Genomic DNA, 17918 nt, shown 5'->3' with positions numbered 1-17918 from the left:
AACAATCAACATATAAGCACCTAAATATCGAATTATTTAATACTAACAATAACTAAAGATAATTCAAACAGTAATCAGAACGAGGAAAAATAGCTCAGGAAAATATGTCAGTAGAGTAGTAATCTTACAACTCATTTTATTACAGCTAAATGAACAAAAACGAATATTAAAAAATCTTGAGGAGTGATTAAATAGACTTGAACATAGCAATACAAAAGCTTTCCATAGCAAAAAATGGCTAATAATCTTAAAATAATATTATCTAATACTAAAGGAGTCTTGCAACATAACATTACTAAGATTGACGTATGCTAAATATCTGAAACTCACTTCAGCAATCAAACATATGATTTCTTTTGCTCATTGAAAGAACCTGGTTAATAGCATTGAAACAAAAGTCAAAAAAATTAATTCAGAATGTTAATTTTAAGTCTATCTTTATTAAAAGAAAATAATAATAGTAATTCATATTCAGTTTTCTTGTATTGTGTTCCCTCTCTAGACGAGTTTCTTTTTTGTGTACAAGTTCAAGAATTTTCGGGTTTTGTTAAAAAGAAAAAGACGAACATTTATTGTAAAACTGAACCGTGTTAAACTTCGTTCGTAATGTTCTTCTCTAGTATTATTTCTCAAATGTTATTAATTAACTCCAAATAAAGTTAAATTATTAAAGATTATTAAAAGAAATTAATTATTACTAAATTTATTGTTGTTTATTATTCAGTTCGAAAAGTTCTTGATTCTCAAGTAAGTTTATTTCGGTATAAAACACAGAAACATTAAAATAACTTGTATCTGTTTAACTTTGTTTAACTTGTAACCCTTTAGTGAATGTACTGATATATGTAATTAAGATGACCGTTCTATCAAATCATAAGTAACGTTGTTAATTATGATCCTGGTTACTATTCCACAGATTTTCCTTTCCCACTTCCTTCCACCCTATCTCAAATATAATATAAAACTTCATTAGGTTTAATTAATAAACATAAAGGTTACAAGCTCGATGAACACATTCTAAATTAATATTATTTATATATAGCTTCGTTACGTGGATGACAGCTTTGTGATCTGGCAGTATGGAAAAGACTGTCTCCACTAGTTACTAGCTCCTAGACCACTTGATCTAGCAACACTCTATTTTATTATGGAAACGGAAGCTGTGGAGCAGTTGCTTTTTTAGTCCACTTCCTGGATGTTTTGGTCACTAGGAAAACAAATGGGAGCATGGAACTGAGAGTGCCTTCGTCCGATCACCGTCCACAACAGAAGAGATCGAAGTGATCGAAGACTTGTTTCAGCGAACGGAAAGGATATGCGACGAAAAAATATAAAGATAGAAGAAAGATTTCTAGAAGACCCACTCCAGAAGAACGACTACACTCTGAGGGATCTAGCGAGCTAACAAGCAACGCCTTTCTAATTTTTCAGGTGTGATCTAATTTAAAAAAATTTTATGAAATTACTTTTGAGTATTAAGGATGATTTCTGATATGTTGGATATGCCGTGTAGAAACTCATTTAATTCCGTGTAGGAGAATTTTGGAAAATCTTTATATCCAGGTTACACCCTGTATATGTACCAATTTCCACAATCCATCCATCAACTACAAAATATCAGCAAATGAAAATGTGAAAAGTATTGCATTTGCAGTTAATAGTAGGTCAAATAGGTAAAGTTAGAAAACCAAAACTTAATTAAACCTTAAATTTAATAAAATAATTATTATATACACAGTTACAAAAAAATAATTATGTCAACACCATTATAAATTTATTTGGCATCGCCGGGAGTTGCTGTTGAAGGTACCAACGATTTCAATAACTCTTGAATCTCTTTTGGTACTGGAGGAGGTGTTGGCAAGTGAGATCCTTGTGGATGAAAACCACTCTGATCGGCAGTGTATCTAGAAAATATTAATGAAATAGTTTAATTATAAATTACAATATTCGACTATATCTATCACAAAATTTTATTAATAAACGAAACAATTTAGTTTTGTAATTTAGCAGCTCTGTTTTTATACATTTCATTAAATGTTATTTATTTACTTACTCTAATTGGACAGCTGTGCCATCTGGAGCAGTATAAGAATAGGATCCGTTGATAACTAGAGCTTCAGCGGCTGCTTCTTTCTCTCCATCGACAGTTTTTCTTTCCCCTGGTGGAATCGGTTTAACAAAACCAGTTTGTTGCAATTTGACTCCATCTCCGGTTTCATACGAGTAAGTGAAATTTCCGTTTAAATTTAAATCACTGCTTTGATTAACGATCGGAACTGGTGTTTGAGATGGGGCCGAATCGGCTGCTGGGTAACCAACGGAAATTGCGACTACTGTTGATAATAATAACACAAGATTAAACGTCATTTTTCTTAAAAGCTTTTTTGTAATAAGTGCTGGTTTGTGCTTGAAATCCAGTTGATGAACTGATGATTTGTTCTACAGAATATGTGGGTATTTATATCCCAAAAAATGTGTGTGCTAGAGCGAACACCGTGTTAAGTAATTTAACCTTTCATCGTGTACATCATTGTACATTTTTGTCTATGTAAACATGATATGGAAACTTACAAAAAAAAACGAATAACCTATATTTTTTAGTATAATTTATGACTGCATTTTTTATTCATGGTCTTCCGCCAGGAAGGAAGACGTTAATTGTTAATGATGTAAATTAAAATTAGTCTTCATTATGTTTAATTAACATTTTGTTCTTTATCTGAAAAGTTATGTTTGTTTAGAATAGAGTCATTTTCCTTGACCTATTAGGTAATAATACATTCATTTTGGATATTACTGGTAGTTCGTGTATCAGAGAATTTGTAATTTTTTCTGTATTTAATGTACCATCAATTAAGAAAGGACCAATTAAAGTGTCTCTTGCAACCTCTGGCTGCTTCTTCATAAACAAAAATCATTTCAATTTTTCATCAATCCTATGTCTAATTTGTTAGTAAGAGAAATGTTGAGAGATATTATTATGTATTTCCCAGCCTACTTGATATTAACTGTTTTGTTTCGTGTTCCCTGGTTACTATTTGAATTTGTATTATTTAATGAATATTACTCATTAAATAATAAAATTTTTCAAATAAAACTTATTTATTTTGTCATGGAGAAGCATTTTATTGATAGGATTGCTATTACCAATAAAATGTTTCTAAATCACAATGAAAACCATACAGAATAATTTCCCCCGCCATATGTTAAAAGATTTATTTGAAACTTCTTTCGATTAAATTGATGGTTTTTGAGTGATTAGGTCGTCTCACTACACTAATAATAATAATGTTTATTGCCTCAAAAACAAATATGTACATAAATATACAGGGTGATTCAAAAAACCGCTGACAGTCTTCTAGGGCAGGTAATACATCAAAAATTAAGATGAAAAGTCTTAATATACATGGGGTCGCAAATGCCAACTTAACGACATATAGCGGGTCAAAGTTTCTTTAAAATTAAACATTATCTGCAATAAAAAACCCATTTTTAAAAATAGTTTCAACTCCACTGCTAATTTTGTCAAACGGGTAGTGTTTTCGTGTAAAATGATCTATTATCTATCAATTGGTCTCTTACAAAACTTTGATTAAAGCAACGGTTTTTGATTGAATTAACAAATTTTCTACAAACGTCTTTCTCTTAAAAACTATTGCTTTGATCCAAGTTTTTTAAGAGACCAATTGATAGATAATTGATCACTTTACACGCGTAGAGAGCAATGGCGTAGACAATATTTTTAAAAAGAGCTTTTTATAGCAGATAATGTTTAATTTTAAAGAATCTTTGATCCGCTATATCTAGCCAACGAGGCATTTGCGACCCCATGTATATTAAGATTATTCATCTTAATTTTTCATGTATTATCTACTCTAGAAGTCTGTCAGCGGTTTTTTGAATCAGCCTGAATACATTCATAACAAATATAGACACATCAAGGCAAACGGATCAATTTATCACAATAAGCGATATTTTTCAAGAGACCCAACTGGTAACAATGTATATGTAATTTTAAATAAATATGTAATTATGGCTACCAAAAAAGTAATACTAAATGATGTGCTAATAGGACTGAGCGAATGAGCATATTTGAGTTATGTAACCAATCGACAGTCAGTTACTACAAGGAAGAAAATAGACACAAAAAAGTGCAGAAAAAGATAGATGAAAGGCAGACTAGAGAAGAAAACTAACACGTATAGGTCAAGAAGAAGATCGTTGAAGAGATAGCAGATGGCATTTTAAAAACTTATTAAACTAGCTGCATTGCGAACAACGGCAGGCAAATCGTTCCACAACGCAATCGACTGCACTGTAAAAGATTTGTGGTAGATTTCAGTACTATGGACTGGAAACATGAGCGTAGAGTCCGACATTAATTGAGTGGGCAAGTCATGTGATGTTAAAAAGTGTAAGGCATCGGACAAATAAGCAGGAGTGCGGGTATGGACAATTTTGTACAACATAGTAAGCATACGAAATGATCTACGACTGTGGGAAGTCATCATCTGCAGGTTGCTACGATATGGGGTAATGTGCTGAAACGTCCCTAAATCAAAAATGTACCGTATAGAATTGTTCTGAAGTCTTTCCAATTTACCCCGAAGGGCTACACTGTGTGGGAAAATGAGAGAATAACAAAGATTACGACGTACAAAAGAAGGAAGGTAGCAGCCAAGTTTTTTCAAAGTATGGAAACAGAAGTAAACTCTCTTACAGACTCCCTGAACTTGTGGCCGCCAAGACATCGCCGAATCCATTACCACACCAAGATTTTTGACCGTATTCGAAAACGGAATAACGGTGTCGCCAAGCCTCAGTTGAAGAGTAGTTAATGAATTAAATTGTTAAAGTTAAGTCCATGACGTCTAGACCAGTCAAGCACGCTAGAGAGATCGTTGTTAAGATGCAACAACGCATCTGGGAGGTTGTTAACAGTTGACGAAATATAAAGTTGAAGGTCATCTGCATACAAATGATAGTTACACGAGATACCATCACTAATACTATTTATGAAAATTGAGAAGAGCAAAGGACCCAGCACACTGCTCTGGGGAACTCCACATTTGATGTCAACAGGAGAAGAGAGTACAGATTTCACGCGGACACGTAAAGACCGATAGGAAAGGTAGGACTGGAACCAAGATACACAGGAAGAGGTAAAACCAATAGCAGAAAGCCTAGTTAACAGGAGGGCATGGTCCATATAATCAAAGGCCTTACTAAAATCAAGTAATACTAGCAACGTAACACAACGCTCATCACAAGCAAATCTAATATAATCGGTAATCTTAATCAGTGCTGTAGTAGTACCATGCCCTTCACGAAAACCAGACTGGAATTTGTTAACCAGATTAAACTCCTCAAGATATTTCTGAATATGTAAATAAGCTAAATATGTGGTAGGGGAGTAATAACTATATCCAGAATGGGTAAAAGGAATCTGAGTCCAATACCATCTGCTCCGACACTAGTGGACTTGGAGTAAGTTAAAGTATCCCGGACCTCAGCATCTGTAACCAATCTGAATGAAAAGAAAAGCACGTTGGTAGATGTAAGGATTTCATTAATAGTATTATGCCTAGTTATGTTATAATCACCACAGAAGGATCAAGCAAAATACTCCGCTAAAGCAGCAGCATCAAGAGTGGGTAGATCTGTGGGAGACTCTATAACACCAAGTGATCGCATAATTTTCCAAAAAGGTCTTATGAGTGGCTCCAGACAACCTCTGACAGTGGTGCAATCTTTTAGCGTTTTTGCATCGATGATTACAACAGTTGCGCACCACACGATAATGTTGCCGATTGGCAACAAAAGGGCACTACAGTGTGCGTCATAAGTAACTGCCATGAGCCGAAACACGTCGATTTTAAGTTTATGTTAACCCATATAATTTAGCATAAAAAATTGTTTATCACTTTTAGTTTTTCCGGAAATTGGGTCAACTTTATTTATTTTCTAATGAACCTCTCTCGACCGTGATCTTTTTCGTCTGCATGTCCTCACCTAATTTGACCCCTAGTGTTGCATTGATATAAATGTGTTGGACAAGGTTAGAGTATCGTGAATGGATTCTCGCCTAGTCCTTAAAGCAGCTCTTAGTTCATCACTATCATCTCTAGTATATTCTCTAACCCCACATTTAAGATGTTCTGCCTCTTATCGTTTACTATATTGTCTGGTTTAGGAACCGCCACGGTGTATTGGCGGTAAAAGTTCTCAAAGCCACTCTTTCATCTTGGAAATATATGTTTTTCTTCAAGCCATCTTGGGTTGTAGAACTCGTATGTTGGTATTGTCTTTTCTTTTGGTTATCTTTATCCCGAGCTTGCCACTGCTGAATATTTAATTTGTGTGAAAGGTAAAGGAAACATTCAAAGAAGCGGATCCAAGCATGTAACGACGACAATCCGAACTGATATCTAGATTCATCTATAACTTTTGTCTTTAGCACTTTATCAATGTTATTAAAGTCTTTCGAGGTTAGACCACAAACATAACACCTCTGTGTCGATCGATTTTCAGTAACGGCATTGCATACTTTACCTATCATAGTAAAATAGAGTTTGTGTTGTATCGATATATTGAAAGTCCATTGAAAATAGCCTTAAAGATTCAAACAATCTTAAACTAGTGTAATCCAATAAATTTTGGGGAGGTACTTCCGTTTTGTCTTCAGTTATTGTCAGGTTGCTTAGATAGCATCTTTTTTTTGCAAGTATAGATTCATAATTTGAATCAAGAGTTGAATTATGACTTTTTGCTGTATTTATCATGACATTGTATGATAATGCTTCGTCTCCAGAAAGTGAACATACTTTTATGTTAGACAAAGATTTCTTAAACCTTGATGCGCAAGTTGGGATAGAAAAAACTATTTGCTTTATTACATCTGCTGCATCTAATTTACCTTCCGACCGAAGTTGCATTTGTGCAGCATAAGAAAGTTCTTCTACACTAAAATCAGATCGAAGCTGTTCCGTTTTCCTTCTTTTGGTTCGTTTGCTAGCACTAAGTCAGAAAACTTAGTAGCCTTTCGCGATAATTTTCTTCGTCTGCTGGTGCTGGTTTTTTTATATCGATATTAGGCTAAAACGCCAGTAATTGACCGTCAGTCAGTGTTTGACTGTTTTTGTAAAAAAATGTAAAAAATAAGGATCCAAGGAATATCTAAAAAAATATAAATAAATAACTGTAAATACATAACTGTATAACTGTTAACTAGTATTAACGTGTTATTTGTTGTGTAATACGTTATGTAGGGGAATAAAGACATTTATTATTGTTATTATATCCATAAATAGCTCCAGTCTCCTCTACACCCCCTAGTACGCAAAAAGTCCATACCGTTCTTGAATTTTTGTTTAGTTTCGCGCTAACTGCATTCTATTCGCCTCGTAATAAAAAGCGTAATTTTTATGATTAGAAATTCGCTCAAACAAGGTAGTACTATTCAGCCGTTTTTGCATGTAAAATGTTTTTTTTGTTTGCTAGTGATCTAATGTTTTCTATTGGTTATATTAAAAAAATACTGCTTTAATTAATTATTTGTTGAAATAAAGCCGGTCAATGACTGGTAGTTCTAAATTTAATTAAAAATTAGTGTTTGACCAAACGGTTAAATACTAGACGAATTGGTTGTTTTATAATCTCACAAGGATTTATATTTGATTAATAAAATGGAAAAATGTGTAATACCTGTTTTTAAAACTTATATCTTCCCGTTTAAGTTGTTTAGTATTTGACCAAAACTTTTATACTTTAAAAGTAAGATACAATCAGTTTAAATATGCGATCAATTACTGGTTCTTCTTTTGGTCATTTATAGGACATAAACAGGTCAAACACTGAGTTTTTTAACTGATTTTAAATTTTATAAATATTTAAGCCTAATATAAATATAAGTGTAAATGTTTCATTCTTTTCTATTTTTTTAAACCTTTTTATAACAATAAAAATAATTCGACGCACTTAAGCAGTAATGAGACGTTAAAATTAAAAGGATTAAAGGTTGGTCAAACACTGACTCTTATAGTGGTCAATTATCAAAAAAAAGGAAAATCTATATGGAAAACTTCGCAAATATGAATCAGGTTAACTTTTTTTCAATACCAATGTGACAACGAAGCCTAAATTTAAATGCCTAAAAGAAGATCTTCTAAAGAATTCTCTCAACGCAAGAAGTAGGGTTTTATCTTATGAAAAAGCAGCCAAGATGTTTAATGTACCAAAGTCAACTCTTATTTATAAAGAAAAAGGAAAAACACCAATGCAGAGGAAAATGGGCCTACCAGCATTTTTAAATTCTGATGAAGAAAAACTACTGGTTCAATGGTTGTTTCATTCACTAGATAGGGGTTTTCCTGTTACAAAACACAGTTGGAAAACACAAAATTTGGGAGAAAAGTTAAGTCAAGAACATTTTGCTCCTGTTTTAAAAGATGTTGTTAAAGAGTCAAAAAATATAAACATCGTTTTGTGAACAAAATAGTGTCGAAAAATAATGAAAATGAACATTATATTAAGAATCGGTCAAACATTTACGGTTTTAAGGTCAAAGACTAGATATTATTGGTCAAATAATGTAATCAAAGTGGTCAAACACTAAATGCGAAACATTGTTTTCCTTATTAATTTTAAAAAAATATGACTTCATGATGTTATATTTTATATGTAGGGTAAGTAACTTTAAATGAATCATATGTGTATTTGATCATATTTTGATCGTTTTATGTAAAGGCAGTAAAAACATTAAAAAATACTTAACAGGTCAAACATTGGTACGTTTACCCTACCAGAAAATTGTATATCTGAAGATAGCCACAACGAATTTTTATTGTGAAATGTTGAATTTCTTGGTGATGCTGACAATTTCAGTTTCTGCCAATAATTCATTATGATTTAGAATAAATTTTAGTTTATTTTTCAAATAATCTAACTTTCTCTTAAAATTCTTTGAGTTACAATCTTGTAACCATTTTACAATCGCACATCTTTTTAGTGAAATGTAAATTTGCTTGAATCCTATAATAAAATATAATAATTGACTGTTTACTAAACAATCAATTGACAACTAAAATATTTTGGCGGCGCTTGTTACAATAATTATAAAGAAGGTGTTTCAAGGCACCTTGATTTATACTTAATCAAATAGCAATAATTGCATTTTCAATCTTATTCCTTACATTTTTCCAATTTTGGCCGCGATTTTTAAAAAATTCACCTTTGTGCGATGCCTAAGTGTTACAGGTTCCCCCCGCGTAGGAATAAGAACGTAATTAATCGTTGACGACATCGTAGTTAATATAGTAGATAGTTTTTGATTTTAGTTTTTATGCTTTAGTTAGCGGTTTTACCTATAGTAATTATTTTCTCGTTCGAATCGTTTCTTAGTAATATCGATGTTATCAAAGAAAGAATTCTTTCGATTTATTGCGGATAGAGTAGAAAATTTTGTTTCTACATTTATGTATAGTTTTGCAACTTTACGCTGGAGGGCGTTGCTATCTTTTCTTAACTTCTTTACTTCTATTTTTATGTTATTATTTATAATAATGTTAGCATCAGCATTTTTATGTTAGTTATCAGTTTTTCTCACGTAGAGTGTGAAGCCTCTTTTTTTATATCTGTGTATTTGAGCTTAGCTTTACTAGTTTAGATTTAAGCTCTGTATTTCGCTACTTTGATGCTTCCGAATTTTCGAATGTGGTTATATTTCTTTTTAAAGATTTCAACAAATAAAAGAAAACTTAATTAATATCACTTATTACATTCCCAAAGTTATGTAAAATGATAGTAGTTTATTTTTTTTATAGTTTTCTTTTACCGATAGAAAAGTTTTTCAAACAGGTATATTATGCAGACGCATTTTAAACATTCATGACACAAGTTTTAAAGAATTACACTGTGTGCGTAAAGAGTAAAAGTAACGATCGGTTTTATTATACAAAACGATTGTAAAGGAAATGACTAAACTATTAAAACAATTGTTAAATTTCCCATTAATTTTTTACCGTTCAATTTCGATTATAACTTAAATTCTAAGTTGTTTCGTTTTCTTCTGTTGATATAATCGATGTCACAAAAACACATCTAAATTCCACATATTCGAAGTATAGAATTAATTTTTAGTTTGGTGAAATAATTTATTAAAATATAACGTTTCAGTTTTAGAAAGGACATTAATTATAATGTTATGATACAATAAAAATTCACAATGACTTGGTATTCAAGCTCAATTTAATTATTTATTACAACATATACAACACAAAAAAATATACACAGAAAGATAAAATTGATTACAAAAATTATAATCGTCACAGAACCAAGACTCAAAGTCATTTGTACATAGCAGTCGTTTCCGGAATTGTGTGGCACATTAAAGAAGTTACGAAAGAACCGTCGATTAAAAGTGATGATGATGATTTCGAAGCTTTTACGTTTCACTAAATATAATAAATAGCTAAGATTGTTTTCAGATATAAATCATTTACAAAAAGTCATTAATCGACGAATTCCTCTTCGATTTTAAAAACTACGTATCAAATATATACAAGTATACAATAAGAAAAGTATTATTTACACGTTAGGTTATCTATCCATACCCAATAAAGAAAAGAATTTAAATCGAGATAACTCAAAAATCCAGATTAAAATTAATCAAGATTTAAATTAATCACGATTTTAGTATTCAAGATTTAACAATCAAGATTTAAAAGTCTAGATTAAAAGAAGTCGAAATAAAGATCGAGATCTTAAAAAAAGAATGAATCATCACCGTATTGAAAAAAAGCTTATATCACTTCGATAAAATCGTCTTATATTGTCTTGTTCGGTTATCCTTTTTTAAGGCTGGCTATCTTTTGAGGGATGAGCCGCAATGTAATCCAATCCTTTTTGGATTAGAGGCGGAATTGGAGGTGGGGTTGGAAAGTGTGCTCCTTGCGGTTGGAATCCGCCTTCATCATCCGCAGTATAAACAACTTCTATGTGATTTCCTTCCGGATCCGTGTAGGAATAACTACCTTGGGCAACTATTACTTCAGGATTTTCGGCGTTATTCGTTTTCTTCACCGTTCCAGTTTCTTCCGCCTTAATACTATTTGAGGTTTCGTAACTACAATAAAAAAATTTAAATTAATATTTTAAAAACAATTTTAAAATTTTTGTATACATTTAATGAACATTTTTACGAAACGGATATGAATAGATTTGATATGAATGGTTGCAAAGAATTTTAAAGCAATAAAAACTATTTCTTGTATTTGTATAAAAATAGATTTAATGATTGGTTCTAGAGTTGCAAAGAATCTTCAAGTAAGCAGAAAAATATAAACTCGTTGCATAACAGAACATGTTGCGTATATTAATGATTCAAATTATCTCTGAAAGGTATTCATCAAGTTAAGGACATACATACTTAAGTAGGCAGATAAAGAATTATTCTTACTTTTTTCGTAAAAGAACAATATATCTCAAATAAATTAACGATTCAAGTCTCTTTACAAGTTTAAATTGCATGTTTTTTACAACGCCTCTTTGAACTTAACAAATAATATAAAAAAAGATATGACTTAATTTTGCAGAATTCCATATACTTAGAATTGTTGTTAAACTGATTGAGATAACAAATTCATGACTAGATAATAAATATATAGTTCCTAATAGTTTACTATGTATTAGGAAGTAATAATTAACGCTTTTTAATGAAATATATACAATAATTTTTCTCTAATTTTGAGTATTAAATTTCTTTACTGTAATTTATTCCAAGGGAATATTATTTACCTAGGATAGAAATGGTTATGGATTTAAATTTTTGTAAGGAATATGTTTCGCTATTGATAACAGTTTTTGATTTTAGTATTAGATTACTTTACTGTAATCCATCTCTTTGACATGTCGATGGTTTTCGCCTTATTTCGCCGAATTTGGTTCAATATGAACAATTTCTATTTGTGACATTTTTCGTCATTGGTTACAGTTTTTGAGCCGTCCATTTGAACATTTTGAGAATTTGTGCTTATTATTTGCGAGGGCAAATATTTATAGGTAATCAAAAACTGGTTATGGGTTATTTTACATCATGTACAACAAATTTCCTAGGTATTTATTCATTCTCTATCTCATTTTGCATCTATTAGCGCAGTATAGCAGAAATTTCTGATGGTTATCGTAATTAATAAACAGATGAGGAGTTTGGGAATGAGGTGCTCAGTATCGAAGGAGAATTAACGAAGAACAAAGGTTCTACGCTTGTTTGTTTGCATCGTTCAGTAAGTTGTTGTCTCCTGGGATCTAGGCAGAACCTCCCAGTTAAGCAGAAATAATCAATTTGTAGACAGTCGATAAGTTACATAGTAATAAGTGTCTATTTTGCAAGGTCATCAGTGAGGCTTGGGGGTTTTAGTAGTACGATTATTCGGCCTACATCAGAAATCTGTCTAAAAAGCTATACCCGTTTGAGAGTGATACAAACTATTTTGCAATTGACTTATAGACTTCCTTGATGATATATCAGAGCACATATCTGCCTAGCAGTCTCTGAACTGACTAACACTTTTTTGCTTAACTTTTGTTTTATTCGAATTGTTTTTTATACTGTTTTTGTATTTGGTTTTTTATTGTTTATTTACCATTTATTTACTCGTCACCACCGTTATAGCTGTATCACCTAGGGATAACCATTTTAATATATTAATATATTATATTTAATATTATTAAATCTCTTATTAAATCCAATTACAATTGAGATTTTTGGTACAGGGGCAGAATGGAATCAGCTTAAAGATAACGCTGATTACATAACTTCTTAGTTGCTGAAGGGCCATCTAAACATTTTTTGAACATGGTTATAATGCATGCATGCAACGATTTTAAGTATTATTAAAACTCTTTATATCTTTCATCACGTTGATAATTAGTTATAATTAGTTACACCACACAAGTAATTAAATTGATTGGCTTTGGTAATGAAATCTTATTTAAGTAAAATGTCTAGGTTTCATAGATTGGTTTGATGCAGTCTTACAATTAAAATTATGAGATGAATCTGTACCGAACAAAGAAAGATATTTAAAGAAGGAACGAGAAAGATATTTTTAGTTATATTTTTTAGTAAAAAATAAAAATGACTGAAAGAAATCAATAATTTTTTGTTATAAACGTCACAAATTTGTCAAACAAATACGATTACTTAGGAATTCAATTCGTTATAAGACTGTCAATCATGGCTTGTTAAAAAAATAAACGTCAGACGCAAGTGTCGGATTATTAGAGTGACAGCAATTTTCCGGTTTGACGTAAATTGCTATCAGAAGCATTATTTAGAGTGAACCAGATTTAGGTTAGCTATGAAATGGTAGAGCAAAAGATGGTAGTCAAGTAGAAAAGCAAAGAAACTAAGAGGATGAAGAAACTTAATAAAATAACATTATCCATGTTATTAAAATCCATGGATAAAAAATGAAAGGAAAATGAAACATATCAGCTTATGTTAGCGTTTAAAACTATGCAATGATGAATGATATACTTTTGAGTGTAATGGAAAGGTATAGTCTCATTGAAGAATGTTGTATTCTGAAGCAGTGACTAAGAGTGTTTAGAGGAGAGTTCTTAACCAAATGGCATCTGGGTAACTTCGTTCTGATTGTGAAATTACGGAAAAGCAACGACATTTACAAACAAGTCTGTTTAATTAATACAGGAGGAATGTTTCTGAAGGTCTTATAAGAAATAGATTACAAACTCACATGAAAGAGTAATGATATTGAAAATATTACAACTGCACCCAGATGACGAACATCCTAACACGGGATGTGCCAATTATAATAAGGAGTACTATTGAGGCCTAGTGTGGCCCTATTAAACTTTGTGAGGCCTTCTTGCTATAAAGAGAAGAAAAGTGGTTTATCGAACTAGCAATGTTTTTGCTTGGTAAATAAGAAAGGAGATTGGTAATTGTAATCACTTATTGGACTATATTTAGAAAGAAAAGATTGCGGAAACTACTGAAGATAGAAGATCGATATCTCAACTGACTATCAGACTATGCACGGTCGACACCTAACCCGTTGTTGATCATAGCACTTGATAACTTGAGTCATTGTGGGTATTGTTAAAATTATCTTGAATATTATGGTCGTTGTTGGGTTAAAATTGGGTTAAACTCAATTATACTCAATATGTTCACACAAAATTCTTTCAATTTTGTCGACTCCATGATATCCTTATTTTCTTTTGCAATAGTTGGTCGCGGTGATTTTGGCGCGGTGATTGATTCCTTAGACAGATGAGACGAATATATGAAAAGCTTAAAAAAAACTGTAGTCAACAATAGCTTACTTAACAATACTTGGAATGTTTTAAAACAAAAATATCTTCAGTTTAACGAGTATATGATGTATTACCCATTAACAGCATTTTTTAAAACAATAACTTCTTAATGTGGCAAAATTTCTTGTCACTGAATCCCTTATTAAGAAACATGATGATCTGTATATGAAAGCTAGCAAAACTATCGGTATTCGTCGAACCTAGTCAAATCTAAGTGGAGCTACCAAACAACAAAACCGTACAAAAGGACGAGTAGCTGTATTATTACAACCTTGATGAATATTTATGATGGAACCTCTTAAGCTAAAAAATAGCAGCACACTCAAAAATAAATCCAATGTATTAGTCTCTTCTTTTAGTCATCGCAGAATGAATTCAAGCAACTCTCGGCGAGTTTTCTCTTTAATATGCTAAAGATATCAAAAGTCTCTTTAAGTATCTTATAATAACAAAATGTCACAATATCAAGCAAGAGCTATTTTTAACAAAGGGATAGAGACACCTATAGCTCTGTGCTTGTCCCAAAAATGAGTCCTCATACCTATTATCATTGATTGTTAATATCTAGAGTGTGAGAGAACAATCATTTATGAAGTTGGAAAGTACCTATACATACATACGAGTAATTTATGTAGACTGCTTTCTTGTCTGCATAATTGAGTTCCATAATTTACACGAATTGGAAGATATAGTTTGGATTGTACTGCCCAGCGTTGTCAATATGATTGTAAAGACATCCAATCAATGGCAATTTCAGCAAGAATAGTTTCATCACTATTAATGCGCTGAATTTAGATGACTGAGATGTGACGTTTTCTTGGGCATAAATCTGTTTTGATAGGGTGACTAAGGAATAGCAGTATCAGTGTCTGCTTTGATTGACAGTTGTAGAAAGGCACTAAAGCACTTGGTGATGTAAACAGGTGTATGTCTGATCGGAGTTCCTGATCGGACTACTGACGTAGTTGTTATGAAACGAGAGATGAAGTGACACTCTTTTTATAATGGTGATGAAGAATAATAATACGAGGGCTACTCATTCGAATCTTAGTATATCTAATTGTGTCAAATAAATTCTAATCATCAAATAAATTTATCTTAGACCATATCATATCATATAATCCTATAGCATAGCGTATTACCACCATATCACACCCAATCTTTATTATGTCATTGATGTAACGCTTATTATACCGGATATTTACGTATATCATTTCTACTTTATATTATATCTTTTCATATAGAGGTGTGATATCTTGGGGAATATGATACACATTATATCGTTGATCTCATCGCTTTTACTCATATCAGATATCGTTAGTACGTTTAATTGATTCATATCGTGTCTCTTATCATACCTTGCTTTCATTTCATATTTTATAATATAACATTCTTATAACATCAAACTTCATTAGAAATAAAACCTTAGCTAGACACTTTCGGGTTATGCCGTGCATCTATTAAAACATTCGATTTTTTTATGTGCATCCGAAAACTTGAATCGTAATTTTATTGGAATTATTTATTGGAATTATATTTACTGGAACTTTGTTCGAGTCAAGTATGGAATAAAAGGGATCATTAAAAGTGATGTACATGAATATACTGTATGGTTACTTGCATGGGTTTTGGTATTATCCGATTCTATGATATCAATTATACCATAATAATCTTCTGGAGTTAGTAAGCCGGAAAAAATCATGTTTCACAAAATAATTGAGATGTTAAGATAAAATTAAAACTAGTTTGTAGCACATTTAATCCAGTTTTTATGCACCAAGAATAAATCCTTCGTTATTATAAATACCGATGATACGATTTTTTTAATTCAACTCTGTGTACTACTCAAGTTAGGTTGATATTAATATGACTTAATATCTGAAGTAACAATCAACTTTTCCTGTGCCTGTAAATGTAAATATTTATTGATGACAGCTATGTTCTATCATCGAATGCGAATATTACAGGATTGTTGTATAAAGATGTTAAATGGTGCATGGTTAAATTGGGGATCTACTGAATGGCCTCGATATACATAAAAATAAGGAAATATTTGGAAGTTCACCCAGCACAATATAGAAGTTTGATTAGATCAAAGTCACATTTAAGAATCGAAAAATTATAAAGAAAGTTACAATGAAGTGGTCCCGAATCACCTGGACTAGATGGAGATGAAGGCCCAGCACGACATTGTGGATATTAATTATTAATCTCGTAGATTAGATAGCACCGAAACTCAAAAGAAATCGATTACCATGTAGTCCAAGATTACAAGAATTTCCTAGATTAGATGAAAACTGAGATCAAAGTGTCCCAATTGTATTAGATGAGAAATTAAAGAATCTAATAAAAATTTTTCGTCATCGAATGGTGATTTAAATCCAAATGTAAAGAACTGTTTTATGAAATCTTCAATCAATTTCGAAAATAATCAACATAACTTTCTATTAAATGTATGTGTTTGGAAATGTTATTTGAAAAAAACATTTTAAATGTAGTTTAAAATCTATAAATTATTCTTCAAATTATTAACTTAAAAAGTTAAATTAATAATATCAATTTTTCTCACCTCCACTTATATCCACCATCAGGATTAACATCGTTCGTTTGACTTACAATTTGTGCATCTTTATCACCGGCACCCTGTGGCGCCCCTGTCACATTGATAATTCCTAAACATAAAACTAAGCAGCATACCTTTAAAAAAATAAAAAAGAAGAAATAACATTTCATTTTCAATTGAAAAACTTTCACGTAAAAAGTATTATAACTTACTAAAGTTCTATCAACCATCTTATGGCACTAATTTGCTGTTTCTTTCTCGAAGATTCAATGGATACAATGAAGACTGAAAAAGTGGTTATTCCATTCGAGTATTTATACCGACTTTCCGTGACACTCCATCCTTTTTCTATTATATTCCCCCCATTATTTCTTGTTATCCTCTCCTATACCTAGTTGCTTTTTAAACTTTAAACCGCGTTTGAAATGCACGTGTATGTGTACGTTTTGTTTGTGTATGTGACTGTGTGAAGCTGCTCTTCTCTTCACATTACAAAATCCATCCGTTGTTGTTGTATTCGCAAATGGCAGAGGACGTGCTGCTTGTTGTGTAGTTAGATGGAAAAAAATTAAAAAGAAAACCAGCGATGCGAGTTAAACGATCCACGTTTAAGATGGGGGCGACGGCTACGAAGAAATCGTTGGCCCGATGTCCTCTTTCTTGTCTTTAAACAGTTGGAGCAATAGGAGGTGCAATCGTATTATTTTCGGTTTTTAACGAGAAAAGAGATTTTTTTATTATGTTTGAAAAAATTTATTTTTTATTAGTCGTAAAAGATTAAGAAAAAACTCAATAAGAATTTTTTATTATTAAGACTTTTTTGTTAAAGGTTACCGGTGAAACTATCAAGTTACATCATTACCTTTATAATAAGAAGTAGTTAATCTTTGTGAAAACGTTATCTGATCAATTTTATTTTTATCTCCTTAAAATTAAACCCTCTACAATAGAATATACCTAATTACATATATTCATTATAGTTTATCCCGTGGTTTCTCGATGTCGCATACTT

General features: G+C 31.5%; 2 protein-coding genes across 2 annotated transcripts; both read right to left on the bottom strand.

Annotated features, from left to right (window-relative positions):
• Positions 1 to 1753: 1753 nt before the first annotated feature.
• LOC111414143 (endocuticle structural glycoprotein ABD-4-like) lies at positions 1754 to 2501 on the bottom strand. Its single transcript, XM_023045337.2, has 2 exons — positions 2057 to 2501; positions 1754 to 1907 (listed from the first exon to the last, which is right to left on the bottom strand). The coding sequence occupies exons 1-2, from the start codon at positions 2368 to 2370 to the stop codon at positions 1775 to 1777; spliced, it is 447 nt and encodes a 148-aa protein (XP_022901105.2). The 5' UTR covers positions 2371 to 2501; the 3' UTR covers positions 1754 to 1774.
• Positions 2502 to 10300: 7799 nt separating this feature from the next.
• On the bottom strand, positions 10301 to 17224 carry LOC111414150 (endocuticle structural glycoprotein ABD-4-like). The gene is made up of 3 exons (XM_023045344.2): positions 17119 to 17224; positions 16913 to 17040; positions 10301 to 11125 (listed from the first exon to the last, which is right to left on the bottom strand). Exons 1-3 carry the CDS (start codon positions 17134 to 17136, stop codon positions 10855 to 10857), a joined length of 417 nt encoding a protein of 138 aa, XP_022901112.1. The 5' UTR covers positions 17137 to 17224; the 3' UTR covers positions 10301 to 10854.
• Positions 17225 to 17918: the final 694 nt, after the last annotated feature.

The sequence above is a fragment of the Onthophagus taurus genome, chromosome 6 (genome assembly GCF_036711975.1).
Source record: "Onthophagus taurus isolate NC chromosome 6, IU_Otau_3.0, whole genome shotgun sequence".
NCBI lineage: Eukaryota > Metazoa > Arthropoda > Insecta > Coleoptera > Scarabaeidae > Onthophagus > Onthophagus taurus.
The sequence above is the reverse complement of the archived record's forward strand: the minus strand, read 5'-3'. Positions and strand labels throughout refer to the sequence as shown.